Raw genomic sequence first — 15,670 nt, forward strand, 5'->3', positions numbered from 1 at the left:
CATGGTGCATCTAAATGTATTAAAAACATTTAATATATTTATATGGACTCCGCTACAAACAAATTAAAATAATGTAAAATTTAATTGAATTAAAATGTAAATAAATTACATTTAAATTGGTTTATTAAAAATAATTTATAAAAGCACACAAATGCTTTTTAAAATGTACTTTTAATTATAATAAACCTTAACATTTTAAATTTATTTTAAATTTTGCTTTTGAAGAGAATCAAATTTCTGCAAAAGGAAAGATCGAAATTCCCAAATCAGTCTTAAAGTTAGTTATTGCACAGCAACTAGATTACATTTTTCTTCTCTCTCAAAACAGAAAATACTTCAGTGAACTTTGGAGCTGGTGTCCTGTCAGGGTTTATTTTTAGAAGACTAAATATCTTTGCTAAATCAGACATCTCTCCTAAGAGACTCTGAATTTGGGTTTAAAGATCTGCTGTAAAAAGGAATAAAGCTATAAAACCATCAGCAAAATGTACACAAAGTAAAAATTACCACCACTAATGAACGACTGAGTTTAGTTTCAGCTCTGGTGTTGCCTCTGGGCTCAAACACATTACATCATGTTGGGCTGAAACTTGCACTGCCAACTGTGTTACATCAGCACACATTCAGGCTTCGACGTTAGTTTACCTTCTGGATTACCAGCCAGTCAGCTGCAGCACAAACTCATGCAAGAGCAGCTCTCCACACAAACAGTAAAAGTAAATCATGGTTAAAGTCTAATTTCTTTTTCCACTGCGCATGTGTCATCGCTGGAGCCCAATCAAAAGTAAGATGGTAATCATAAAAATGTGTTTAACAGTACTTTTATTGATAAAAACAAACATGCAATCACAGGGTAAATAGATTCAGCAGATCATAAAACATTTCAGCACCCCAAAGTGCAAAGAAAAGGACTAATGCATCTGAATGTTGTCGGGTTTAGCCACAGATTGCTTGGATACAATCTGTCGCTAAACTAAAATGTGTACAAAAATATTCAACATTTCATATGGAAAAAGAGATGCCAGAAGACAAGCAGCTGGTCAAACTCTAATGTTCCCACGAGAAAACGTTTTAACTTAATTCAAAGGAGGAAAAAGAGGGGAACCATATGTAGACCATTTATTCTTATGGGCACTGTAGAAGAATCCATATCCATCCCTACTCTTATTGACATTTATCTACAGTTTTATTTTCTGAAAAAAGAAATCTCTTGCTGGATGTATTTTTCTATAAAAAAAAAGTGTAAAACTGAATTACAGAAAAGCAAATAAGATCAGTTTCATAAGCCTCTCGTATTGTCAGAACATCACGTATTGATGTAGATAGAGATAACTCTGAACAATATCTGTAACTGATTAACTATGATAAATATTCCTCTGCAGCGAGGCGGACTTTGGCCTGCAGAACCTGCACAGACTAATGCACTACAGTGTAGGGCAGTTTTACAAGCAAAAGCTGAACAGCACACAAATCCTATAGTATATTCTGCACACTTCTAATCAGGATTACATACAAGTACTTGTTTCCTAACAGAGGGGGGAAAAAACCCTGCAGTGGTGAATAATATTGATGATTTGTATAAAATAGTTGGTTCACAGCTTCACTGAGTCTGCAGAGCCTGGGCAATGTTCAGGCCTGAGTTGGGGGGCAGAGCCCACCCCTCCTGGCCCTGGTGGTTCTGCAGCAGGCTGTACAGCTCCTTTAGGTGGCTCACTATATTGTCTTTTATATCTGGGATTGAAATCTGCAGGCGCACGCTGCTGCTGTCAAATGAAAGGTTGTTGTCTCCGGAAAACATCTCGCTTATCATCCGAGCCACCACAGGAATGACCTGAAAGGATGAGGAACAAGAGGAGTGAGAGACGAAAGCAGAGGATGCCGACCAGCTAAATGATTCCAGTCTGCACGAGCAAAGACGCATTTACTCTTGCATTCATCATGAATTTTTGTTTTTGATTTATTCTATACTTTTTTTTTTTTAAACTAATCTGCAGTGAGAAACTTTTAAAGGGGCAGTATTATGTAATATAAACTTTTTTTTTAACTTTACACCATATTATAATGCCTCCATCAAAAACCCACCTAGAGTGTTGCTTTGATTCTTTCATGCATGTTTGAGAAATCCTTTAATCTCCCATGGCAACCATTCAGCTGTGCAAAATGCCTGGAGCGCCGCCTTCACAGCTCCTCCTCAGAGAGGTACTGTCATATCAAATGAAATTAGCAATTCTCCATAACCTCTAGGTGCCGACTGCTTGACAGCATGTCATCAGGAAGACAGACCAGGAAAAAACAACTTTTTTGTCCCATCACAAAAATAAATGTGGTTTTCAAAACTGAAGAGGAAATTTAAGTTGAACTTTGGTGAGATGAAACTAAGACTGGGGTTTTCAGCAACAGTCACTCCAGGTGAGTGATGTAAAACAAAAGATGAATATGTAGCAAAGTGCCTGGTAAGTATGGTGGAGGATCTATGATGCTCTGGGTTTGCTTCGCTTTTGAAAGTAGAATGGTGTAATGTATTTTCCAGGTACATGGTGCTATTCATTAGTCACTGTTATCTTAAGTTGTTATAAAAATGCTGCAAAACTTCGCAGTGTGATGCATTGAAATCGGCCTCTGTTTCTTTAAGAAGCTCTTACTCGTTCTGACACTCCACATCAATGAACCTTTATTAAGACCATCGGATTCCTTAAAGTAGTTGTTTATGAGGCACCCCAAATGGCTGGCAATGGAGATAAAAGGATTTGTCAAACGTGCATGAAAGACTCAAAGGAACACTCCAGGTGTATGAAGGAATAACTTCCTTTTAAACAAATCAAGCATGGAAACACAGCAAGATCTGCTGGTAATCCAGAAAAACAAACACCAGCCTCATCATGAACAGCAGAGCAGTGGCTGGAGGAGAAGTGAGGAGTTACTGGGTTTTTATGAAATCAAAATAGTGTGGTTTTGTGATTGTAGTTTCTGAATGTTTCTTTATTTAAAAAGTAAAAAAATAGGAATTATACAGTATATTATCAGTTTGGGCTATTAAGTTAAATTCCTGTATTTCTCACCTGGACCATGATGAGTTTTCGCTCTTTGGGTCTTCCATCGGGCCATTCCTCTCCAAAGCAGAGGCTGATTTCAAACTGTGGAGGGCTGGTCGCCTGGCCACGCTGCTGCGCTACAACACCTGCATATGAAAAAAACGAAATGAAACCAAACCATAGTTATGATGTCACTCTAAAACCTCATCACAGGGTTCCTACACAACTAACATTTTTAGAACTTTGAATTCTTTTGCAGCCCAGATTTACATTTATTTCACTATGGAAAATTGATAAATGGATCATAAAAATCCATGGACAGATGAACAAACATAAGCTGAACAGATCTATAAATGGATGATAGAAATTTGTAGGAGGACAACTCAATCAATCATGGAACGATGGATGCTGGCTTGATTAATGGATGGACAAACAAATCAATCCAACTCTATTAGACAAAGAAACGGGAAATAAAGTCTGTCCAAAACTGGAAAATAACTAAATTCAACATATTTTTCAATATTTTTTAGACCGCATCTAATCTGTTACCACTTTTCCTCGTGGAAGCTATAGGTTGTAGGGGCAGATGACACACATTGATATTTGTCCTGTAATGGTAAAAATATTGTATTAAACTTTAGAAAAGTTTAAATGATGACCCCAAAGTAAAACATTTTAAAATTTTTAACTTTGGTAAAGATATTCTCTCACTGTTTTAATATTCTGTACTCTTAACTTAATTGTACTTGCCACTGAGAAACGACTCCAGACAAAAGAGCTTGACCTTCTTCTGCCGCTCTATCAGATTTGGCGCAGCTGGGTTTGGAGCACAGGGGCCCGACCAGTACACCTTACACTGGCAGAGGCGGATTGCGTAGATATCGTGGCCCCTGATCTCCAGGATCAGACCTCGGTCCATCACATCCAGCAGCCGACTGGTGAAGATCCTCTGCTTGTCGTTGGTGATGTGCTCTGTGGTCGGGAAGCGCAGCTGTGCCAGGTTCACGGGTCCAAACAGCTCCTCCTGGTTGACCATGGGCCCCAGGTCCCCGTAGAACAGCCTGCAACCCTGCGGGTTACTCACAGTCACGGTAGGAGACACCTCCTTCCCTCTGTACAGGAACTGGACCTCCAAGTCTGTCACTGGGTCAGACAACGGGCAGAAAATTAGAGATCCTGCACTCTAAAGCACAGAAATGGCACAATCAAGTTACTACTTCAGTTATAAAAATGCTGTATCTATCAAACATGATTTAAAAGAAATTTGACTTTGCAGTTTAACACCTTTAAATTGGGCCGCTGTCTCTTTAAGAAGGTCTTGTTCTTCCCGACTCCCTGCATTCAGCACGTCATCACAACAACGCGCCTCATTATGTCATTTACATCCATTCATAGGAACATTGGACATCCATTCATAGGAACATTGGACTGAGAAATAGTTTGCATGATGAACTCAGCAGACATGCAGTTCCACCAGGTGTTTACCAATTGCTACTGCTAGTCTGGAGGAGCTGAGAGGGGAAGGAGTGGGAACGGGTGGAAGCTCAGCAGGAAGCTATTTGGGTAAATAGGCTTCACCTTGTATGAGTAAGTGGTTTTGCACCAAAATGGTTGCTATGGGAGATAAAAGGATTTCTCACCATGCATGAAAAACTCAAAGCAACACTCCAGGTATGATTATGATACGACGCTAAAAAAATTTATTTTATACAATACCCGTCACAGTCTCTTTGAAGGATTCAACAACATTCGCCATAACCAAGAATAAGATTTTTAAACTGGAGATGGTTTAATATTGCAAAGATCCTCTATGGTATCTCACAGACTGTGCATTAGCTTCAGCCTCTGGGATAAACTAGATATATAGTGCTGGGGGAAAAAAAACATTTGCTTTGAAACAACTTTTTGTTGATTTTCCTTTTGGTCAAACTTATGTGTTATTGAGCATGTTGACCAGTCTAAAGAATATACTATGACAATAAAACTCAAATTTTAGTTTTCATTTAGCTATGTAGCGATTGGCTTGCTGTTGTGTTTTACATTTTGTTTGGCTGTCTACTCTTACTGTAGTTGAAGCTAAAAAACATAATCTCCTAAAGGATTTTCTGATGCATAACTTATGCTTCCATCAAATATGACCAGACTCCCAGGTCCTAAGGCAAAGTAGCTCCAAATCATCACACTTTTCTGGAGTACTGTGCTGATTTTACCCAGATATGATGCACAACTTCCAAAAATACTTTTGTCTCTTCAGTTTATCGTATATTTTCCCAAAAGTCTTGGATCATCAGGATAATTTTGGCTTGAAAACGTCATTTGCTTTTACTTGGGGTATTTTCTTCTGATATTAAAACCTACTTTATGATCTGAAACACTGAAGTGCAATAAAAAGTTATTTTTTAAAGTGGGGTTGCAGAAGTTCTTATCTCCTTCTTGCATGCGATCTGCATTCATCAAAGGGATCTTAGTGGAGATCAAGATGGAAAACCTTTATCATTTTGAATGATAAAACACTTCAACAGGTTTTTACAAGCTGAGTCACTTCTGCATGGCGACGCGCAACTGTGTACCCTGAGGCTGCAGTTCCAGTTTTTTCAAAATACAAATGAAGCAAACAGTAAAATGAGGGACTGTAAAAGCACAGATGCAACTCTCCATGTTCATCAGCTGATTTCCCAAAGGTCTGGAAACTGGGTCTTTAGCAAGTCTATAAATGACTGTGTGATCAATGCGTTTTTTATACATGCAAATGATTTATTAAACTGCGATAGTTTAGTAATTTACCATAAATGTGATGGTAAAAATCAGAAAACCAGACAAAGAGATGATATGGCAAAGTTAACCTGTTAGTGGATGATTTAAAAAAAGATGGACGCCTCCAGACATGGTTCATCATTTACTAATAGTAAAATCACTTCCATCTGTTTTGGAGAACCTGATCCAGAAAAGCATCAACATTTCATGCCCTTTTCAGTTTTTAAAACCTCATTTTGCACATTTTTTTTTTGTTTGTTTTGGAATCGAATTCTGCAGCTAAACTTTCAAAACAAATTTCAGTGCACAAATTTTTGTGTGACAAAAAGTTGATTTCTGCAAGGAGATAAAGTTGTTCACACTAACTTGGGAGGGAGCTGATCCACATTTCCGGAGAGGCCAAGAAGATATCAGAAAGAGGAGAGGGCTGCAGGATGGGGTCGGGCAGAGGGGCCGGGGGCAGTTCATCCAGGTTTGAGGGGGGCATCTCTACATCTGCGGGCTCCTCTTTGGGCCAGATTTTACCAGGTTCCTCTTTGGGCCAGACCTCGTTCGAAGGTGGACAGCTGGAAGGCTGCATGGAAGAATCGGAACCCATTGGAGACCACAAAAGGAGTGGAGAAGGACTGGTGCCTAAAAGAGGAAAGATAAATCGTTTTCTTTGTTTTCCCATCAATTCCTCCACATATTTGTACCAATATAAAGGGTGTAAGCAATCACCATTGGATGGATATGGAGGAAGAGACTCTGGCGTGTCGGGATCCTCTCCAAAATCCTCATCATAGGGAGTATGTGATCCTGCATCTGAAGGAGCTATCAGGGAAAAAAATAAACATTGAAAGATGGAAAACAATGAAAATCTCTAAAACATCTGAAGAACTTTGTACTTACTTTGGTTACTGTTGGGTTGTGGGATGTCGCAGACATCGTATACCTTTAAGGGATTCATGGGGACTTCCTTGGTGCCGTCATAGACGAGTTTGAATTCCCGGCTTTTGTTCAGGGCGCACCGAAGCTGGGCTTTCCACTTGGCGGGATCAGGTTCATCAACTCCCTCCTGAAACTTCCCGGTCTCCACAGCCCACGCCTGGATGAAGCAGTCAGAGAAACGAGATCAATAACGCTGCGCCATGTACACTTTTATATGTTCCAGAACGTTTCATTCTGTGTAAATATTCACTGATTGGTGTTGCATTGATTGCAATAGGTGCAAAAAGCATAAGACGTGCAACAGAGATGTTTTTGGTTAAAATAAACGCAAGGGTTGGAAAAGTTTTGGTTCAACTAAATTAAAGAAGACTTTTGTTTTTAACGTTATAAAAATGACATTTTAAATAATCTAAATGTAATAAAAACATAATCGGTATGATCAGACATAGAAGTGATTATGTCTGATCACTTTTATCTGGGTTCAGGTAGCTTTACAGAGGTACTATCAAAATCAAACCTTATAAAACACAAATGTTTTTAAAAATACTTTAAATAATTGGTAGTGACGGATGCCGACAATTAATTGTTAGAGACATGCATTAAGTCATCACTGGTTTTATTCATGAACCTGCAATAGATCACAACATGATAACTTTCAGGAAAAAACAAACAAACAAAAAAAAAAAAAACAGCTTAAGTGTATTTACAGAAAATATTTCACAGAAGATACAACACATGCAAAAAGCTTTCATTTAAAACAATATCATGTGCCTGTTTTTATAGTGAAAATGTTTACATTTATTTGTTTAACCTGCTGAATTTTGAAATTTTCATATCTTTATTGCACCAAACACAAAAACATTTTGTTAAATAGAGCTGCCAGACAGCGAGAAAAGTAGAACACAATTTAAGATGTTGAGATACATATTACAGATACAAGCTGGCACAACATCCAGAGCATAAATGGACACAGAATTAATTTTTAATTTATTTTTTAAAAAATAGCTACTCAAAGCTCATTGTTATTCATGTAAAATGCAACTTATCTGGGTATGAGAGGCCGAGGTAGACCTTTAAATCACCCGTCCTGCTTCCCCACTGCTGCTACTGTAAGCGATGAGACATGCTCCTTTGGCTCACTAACAATAACAGTTCATGTTTTCCAAACCAAAACATTTCCAGACACTCGAATTTGTGTTTATAACGGAGTGAAATTGGCAGGAACTTTCCTACAGCCAGCAGACTGGCAGTCACAGCAGCAGGTGGGGGAGGGGCGTCTAAACAACAAACTAATTTGCTTGAAACTACAGCTTTAAAAAAAACAAAGAAAAAAACCCCAAAACAAACAAAAAAACGTGGCATATCTTTATTAGCAAACAAGCATACATATCAAGCATGATAAAAATATAAAATTGTGGGCTCCAAGATAAAATCCTCTCATTTCAAACTGATTTTCCTTCAGCTGAGACAATTTAATCCAAATAAATATTTACCTTAAATATGGTGTCCTCGTCCTCGTGTTGAGGTGTGTGTCTCGTGGCGTGTTTCCAGGGGATCCTGAAGCGCATGACTTCCCGGTCGACCCAAACCAGACCCGGGTACCGAGCGCTGTCCACCTGGGCCACCAGCCACGGCTTGAGGCGGACGCGCCGAGGGGTGACCGCCATCCTGGCCGACTAAATACAGAATAAAATAATTAGAGCCATTTAAAAACACACAGTTAGCTATAAATCGGCCGGTCCGCCCTATTATGAGTGTAATGTTCTAAACTGCCAATTCACCACACAATGCAACAACACAAATCCTGCAAATCCGGATTTTCCAAACGTTTGGAAGCTGCCTGGCTTCTTCCCTCTGACCGACAGGGAGGCCTTTAAGTTGTTACCACCGTGCAACTGATTTACTTCCAAAAGATTTATAAATCTTTAAACGAGCAGTAATAATGCGGCAAGAAAACTGACAGTACATAAAAATGAAGCGCGTTTTGTAAAAACGACAAAACGTACCTGTGCTGAAGCAGGAAGTAGGAGCAAGCCTTCCTTGTTGGGCAGCTGGGAAGAAAGCCGTCAGTTTCCTGTGTGCGGGTCCAAACTCCCGCAGACCCACTCCACGTAAAGTCAACTCAGACGAGGCAGGCCGGTGAAAAACAATAACTACGTAAAAGTTTATCCCCCCCAAAAAACGTTGAGGAGCCGATACGCGTGTGTTTTTTTCCCCCCTCACTCGGCTCGGCCCTCAAACCCCTTCTCCTCCTCCTCCTCCTCACCGAAACTCAGGTAGAAGATGTGACGTCACGCCGGTGACACACCTTTTCTGAGCAGCGCGGAGTTGGGTTGTCACGATGTACAACAAGCGGACAGGATGTGAGCGTTTCAGTCCAAGACGAAGAGAATCCTGATCTGAACATGAGTAAGTCCAGAAATATGTGCTCTTCCTTTCTTGACATGCTGTTTTTTTTGTTTTAAGTATCGCAGCTACTAAATTGCGACAACTGACACAAACCGATCAGTAAAACAATTTTATATATACCACAGTTCTTATTTTTTAAATTAACATTTTATTAAAAACATTAAAAAAAATAAATACTTAATAATCCAGCCACCAGTTGTCATCATGTCCATCTCCAGCTGTTATTGGGAAAGTTCACTCTGGAAAGTTCTCCAGATCATCATAGAACAACGCAGCCAGAGGACAAACAAACATGCACACACACTCACCTAAGGACAAGCTGTGTCAAACTCCAGTCCTCAAGGGCTGGTGTTCTGCAACTTTTACAGGTGCCTCTGCTGCTCCACACCTGAACAGAATAATTAGGTCATTAAGGCTCTGCAGAACTGATCTACACAACGAGGAGGTAATTAAGCCATTTCTTTTAGAATCTAGTTGGGAAAAGGGGAAAAAAGAATTAAAATTCTTTTGGCTGGGAGATAGAAAACATTATAAAAGTCTTTGTTTTATCTTATATAAATATCAGCCAAACAGTTCCCTTTTCACCAGTTCATCTGTCTCTATATCCTAATAGTGTTGATGATTTTACTTTGTTGGAGAAAAGGGGAAAAGAAAACCTTTCAGATTCATATTCAGTACAATCATATTTAGACAATAACTACTACGGATATCTCCAGGTTTACACAGATGCTTCAAAATACTCAAATAGCAATAATGGGGTTTTGGAAGGTGGCGGTAATGCACCTACAAGTTGTTTGCCAATCGCCATAAAACAAAAAAGAAGAAGAAGAATGGGGTGTCATTCATTGTTCCAGAATTCAGTATTAAAAAATGTAAAAGAATTACTGATGGATTATACAGGAGAGATGATGGGAATCATTTTGGCTTTAGGATGGATTGAGGAAGGTCGTCCATTAAGAAGTATACTATGTTGTGATTCAAGTTCATCATTACATTCCTAAAAAAATAATCATTCTATTAGTAGACCAAACCTTTTATTAGAGATTCAGTTATTAATTTATAGAATTCAGGCAATGGGTTTATTAGGTATTTTTACATGGGTACCATCAAATGTAGGATTAAAAGGAAATGAGTTGGCAGACAAATATAGTTATATATAAAATATATAAAAATATATTAAACTGCGATATATAAAAAATAGTTATATTGAAATATTGGTACCATTCAGCAAAGAAGAAATCAAATCTATTATTAAGCAAAATATGAAGGAAAGATGGCAGAAGCAGTGGGATACATATATATATATACGTATATATATATATATATATATATATATATATATATATATATATATATATAATATAAACTGTATATCCCAATAGCTTTGGTAGTTAAAATGTTTTCTCAATGTTTTGAGAAGCTCAGTTTTGGGCATTCATTAGCTATCAATCACAGTAAAACTGCTGAATTTGACTTTAAATTAATGTTGAATAGAAATGTAACTGTAATTGAATATTTCTGTATAATTAGATTGTTTTGATTCACCTTTCTGGGTCTGATTTGGATTTGTTTGACTGGTAAAATGCCTGGAAATGACACTTGTTAACTTAGTGCCATATCAACAAACTAGATTGGCTAAACATGATCAGATTTACTAAAATTCTGTAACTCTAAAATGATAATGTGAGCAATATTAGGTGTGCGTGAGTCTATTTTTCTAAGGCCATAACAACTATAAGTGACAAAAACAAACAAACGGTTGGAGGGAACCATGGAAACCAGTGACAAATAAAGCAATAATAAAAAAAGTAAGATTAAGAAAACAAATTAAATGTGTCACCCACATTCCAGAATAAATTGTAATTCTGCATATTTGTGCCTGATGGGACCTGCTTCTTTGTACGCATGTTGCATGTGCGTGTTTGTGTTTGTATGTAAATGTGCTCAGAAACAGAAACAAAAGTCCTCTGTTATCAAACTACTTTTAAATGTCTGTCAGTTTTCAGTTTGTTTAGTTTCATATTTTAGGAAAAGAAGCATTACTCATTGCTGACTTGCCTTACCTGGCAGGGACAAAGGGATTTTCCACTACAGAGAAAAACAACGAAAGCTTTTTGAAGTGGCACACGGATGTTGGATGATGATTCTGTGAGTAGAAGGAGCCAAACCAGGCTGACAATAACAAAACCACACCCTGACACCCTGCGGAGCCTGCCCCTCGTGTCCTCTGCATCTCCATGTTTAGTTTCTGTTGCCATGTCTCTGTGATGCTATTGACAAACATGAAGCAGTAAGGATAGATGGCTTCATTTTACACAAACTAATGAAATCATAATCTTGAAAATAAACCTTTTGCATCTTTGAAGCATAGCTTTAACAATATTAAAATTTGTTTGATGAAAAGCATACATGAGTAATTTCTCTTTCTGCTTAATGAAATTCTTAAGTTTATTTATCTTTCCAATTTTGTAAAATTGGTAACTACTAATATATACAGCTCTGGAAAAAAAATGAAGAGACCACTGCAAAATGATCAGTTCTCTGGTTTTACTCTTTATAGGTAAATGTTTGAATAAAATGAACATTTCGCTTTTATTCTATACATTATTGACATGTCTCTGAAATTCCAAGCAAAAATGTTGCATTTATTTGCAGAAAAAGAGAAATGGTCAATATAACAAAAAGACCTTAAAAAATGCAAAGAAAACAAGTTCATGTTCATTTAGACACAACAATGCTCATGTTTTAACTCAGTTCAGAAATCAATATTTGAAGGGCAGCGGTCTCTTAACATTTTCCAGAGCTGTATATTTTAAAAACTAAAAACAAGATCAAATTAATCTATAAATAAATGCCATAATTTCTGCTGATACCTCTAGCTACAGCTAGAGGTATCAGTGGGAATACCTCTAGGTGGGAAAAGTTGACCAACAACAACAACAACAAAATCAGATACTAAAGACAGGAACACAAAAACAGGCCTGGCCTTTGTAGCTCAGAAAGACACTGAAAAAACCCAGAATATTTATACATGAAAAAAAATTTACTGTAATAAATAAAAAGAAAATCTGGAACATTGAATGAAGGCTTGAATGAAAGAGTCACCAGCAGATGTCAGGATACTGTCAGGTATGTTCTCATGCTAAAGTCATGCATTTGCGTTTCTTATGACCAGACTGTTTTTCTCCAGTAAATCTCGTCTTTTTTCACATGCATATAAATTGAGTAAACAGTGTCATCAGTGGATTATGCAGCGTGCACTCCTGTCACATGGGAGCCTGTGAGCAGAAGAAAACCATTATCTTTTTGCAAGATAATGACTAATGACTGATTAAATTATCAACACCCCTACTGAAATAATGGAGTAGCAGCGAAACTTAAGATAGTTATACATTTGCAGGCATTTCACTTGCAGGTGTTTATAAGCTTCTGTTTTGTTTCAAGCTGTAAATCCATCTTTATCTGACACAAACGTCATGAAATCATTCATCAGTGTGTGTAATAATTGCCATAACACCTTTGGTGGTGAACAAGCTAAAAACAGTGCTGTAAGTATATAAATAAATAGCCATGATGTCTCAAATATTTGCATATTTTCTTGCTACACAGCCAGCTATTTGATCTGATAAGTTCAAATTCAAATTCTTTCTTGTATACTACCTGCAGAAATGTAAGAGTAAACATGGCAAGGTGCCTCATTTAATAAACAAGCTTTCAGATTTTGTAGCAATACTGAATCATGTTTATAATTGTAGGGTGTTTCTCTATTTTATATATTTGTATCTTCATAATATTCTCAGTGCTGCACTTTACAGCAACAAATGTACATGTTTTTTTATCAGGGTTTTATGTGATAGACCAACACAGAGTGGCACATATTTGTGTGGCTGAAAGCTAAAGCTACATATCAACCCGAACACAGTCCTGCGAAACATGGTAGTGGGACCATCATTCTGTGGTAATGCTTTTTTTCAATAGGGACAGGAACAGCTTGCTATGATTGATGGGAAGATAGGCAGAGCTAAATTCAGAATAATCCTTGGAGAACACAAGAGACTGGTGTTGAGTTTCACCTTCCAACAGAGCAATTATCCTACATGTACAATGGAATGGTTTAAACCAAAGAATATTGATGGTCTAGTCAAAGCCCAGACCTAAATCCAGTTTAGAATCTATGACAAGGCTTCAAATAATTGGGTTTCATTTGTGAAAACCATGAATCCATTCCCCTCAAAATGATGAATTACTTTGTCGCTCACTTAAAACCCCTAATTATCAACACTTTTTATTAAGAATCTGTGCCAAAAAAAACACACGTATAGACAGGCAAAAGTGGAATTTTTCTCTAAGATATTGTGCTTTTTTCAAAAAAGAACAAGAAATGAATTTAATTTGAATATCTGTAATTTTGAAGATGGATCCAGAAGCAACTAAAACACACAGTGATAAACTACACTGGCAGGATCTTAATAAAATAATCAACTTTAAGCCAAACACTTTACAGATAACCATGACTGTACAAAGAAACAAATTTATGATAAGCAATAAATGACAAATTATTAAAAGACATAACCAGACTTCATGTGTAGGATAGCAGCTGCACAACACAGTGACAGCAAATGCAGGGAAGCAGCTCTGCACTACACTGACCCTTGGAATAAAACGTGCAAAAGCAGCACACTGTAGCTGAGCTGCCACACGTTCCTCTGTGCAATCAATTTGTTTTTATGGTTTCATTTCTATTTTCATACTGCAGCTCATCGTCATGGAATGCAAAAATATCTTGTTTCCTTGTTTAATTTTTACACTACTGCCTGCCGCAGGTTTTAATAAAACCCTGGGGGATCTTTGAATTAATCTCATGTACTATGAGCTTGTTGATCTTACTGCTTTTGTCCTCTTACTACCTCAAGCTATATATATATGTGTATATATATGCATATGACAATTTGAATGCATGCTGCACTTTTCAGTCCTGCTGTGCATAAAAAATACCCACTTGTTTGTGTTCAGATGACAGCAGGTAGATAAGGAGAAAGAAGAGGAACTCCATTTTTATCCCAAGTTATCTGTCCCATATTTTTCTGTCACAACATAGTGACAATTTTAACAAATATGCAAAAAACATATTTTTTTAATAAAAGTTATACCGCAGATTTAAATATTGTTGACATCGTTATACTTGTATTCAGATTTGGTTGGGTATAACTTGAACGACTGCAGGAGCAGATAGCTGAAAAGCAGAAGTTGCTGTTTTGTTAGAACACTGCCATATTTAAATAAAATATCATGAAATGTTTATCGACTTTGTCAAACTGCCTTAAAAGATTATGGGAAAATAATATGTGACATTTACAAAAAAATTCAAGATGTAAAAGGCAAGTAGAGGAGTCAGTAGAAATTAAAATGCCAGCGTCTTCTGCCCTGAAAAGCAGGTGCACTAGCAATGCCTGCAGAACATTACTTAAATTTTATTCCACACAGCACAAATGATTCCCACGAAACACTGAGAAACTGGATGGACCAGTGGGGTTTGTCTGCAGGACAGCCACGTTCAGGTGCAACGGAGAAACTTGAAAGACAAACTGTGACTGTAAAGACCAAAGAGGACACCATGGATACTTGAACAAGCCTTGCTGTTGTGTCATACAAAGCACGGCATATGACAACTTCACCACTCATCCAGTTCTTAGAGGCAGAGTAAAGCTGTTTACTTTATTATATAATAAAATAACCAAACAGAATGAAAAAATATATAGATATCCAATCCTTGTAAAGACTGCACAAGTCACTGCTGTTTTCAGTTTTGTTTTTGTGGAAAGTGGTACAGTCAAACTGTCCTTTAAATCAAGAAAACGGATTTAAATTATGGTTTTATTGGATAAAATATCTGCAATTGATGTAATTCACAGTCATATGGAGCCTAAATTCATCATGTCATCTCTCTCTGACCAGATCAGATTTTTAATGTTATTGGTAAATCAGGTCATGTTAGAAATGAAAGGAAGCTTCAATAGTATTTTTTTTTTTTTTTTAAATATTAGCTTGAACCAAAATTCAAAACCAATGTCGGATTTTCATTGTTCAATTTTAAGTATTTTTTTTATTATTGCTTTTGACAGTTTCAAGTTATTTCAGTGACCATTGTTTTTTCTTTTTTTTTCTTTTGGTCATTAATGTGAGAGGTGCCAACTATTTTGTCCATGTGTTAACAAAACTATGACATTTAGAAGCAAACCAGAAAGTCAGCAGAATAAATGAAACGGAGGAGAGCAGAAAATTGATAATTGTCTCGTTCTTGAAAATAATTTTGTTTACTTTCTCAACTGTAACACTCAGATGTTTGGGAACAGTACAGTTATATCTTTCCAAACACTTTAGAGAGACTTGTGTTTTAAACCATAACCGCTTAGAAGCAATGGGATATGAATGCTGTTTTATGGACTTCCTGGTTTCTAATGCTTTTTTGAAATCTGCTGTGGGATCCCTCATGGCTTTTTATTGGGCCAGTTCTATCCTCGATTTTGCATAATCTTTACATATTG

At 37.1% G+C, this 15,670-nt stretch overlaps 1 protein-coding gene across 1 annotated transcript; it reads right to left on the reverse strand.

Annotated features, from left to right (window-relative positions):
- Positions 1–805: 805 nt before the first annotated feature.
- irf6 (interferon regulatory factor 6) lies at positions 806–8,933 on the reverse strand. The gene is made up of 8 exons (XM_028003273.1): positions 8,723–8,933; positions 8,210–8,392; positions 6,678–6,873; positions 6,507–6,599; positions 6,153–6,419; positions 3,783–4,175; positions 3,060–3,178; positions 806–1,831 (listed from the first exon to the last, which is right to left on the reverse strand). The coding sequence occupies exons 2-8, from the start codon at positions 8,381–8,383 to the stop codon at positions 1,601–1,603; spliced, it is 1,473 nt and encodes a 490-aa protein (XP_027859074.1). The 5' UTR covers positions 8,384–8,392; positions 8,723–8,933; the 3' UTR covers positions 806–1,600.
- Positions 8,934–15,670: the final 6,737 nt, after the last annotated feature.

Source organism: Xiphophorus couchianus, chromosome 20 (genome assembly GCF_001444195.1).
Source record: "Xiphophorus couchianus chromosome 20, X_couchianus-1.0, whole genome shotgun sequence".
Classification (NCBI taxonomy): domain Eukaryota; kingdom Metazoa; phylum Chordata; class Actinopteri; order Cyprinodontiformes; family Poeciliidae; genus Xiphophorus; species Xiphophorus couchianus.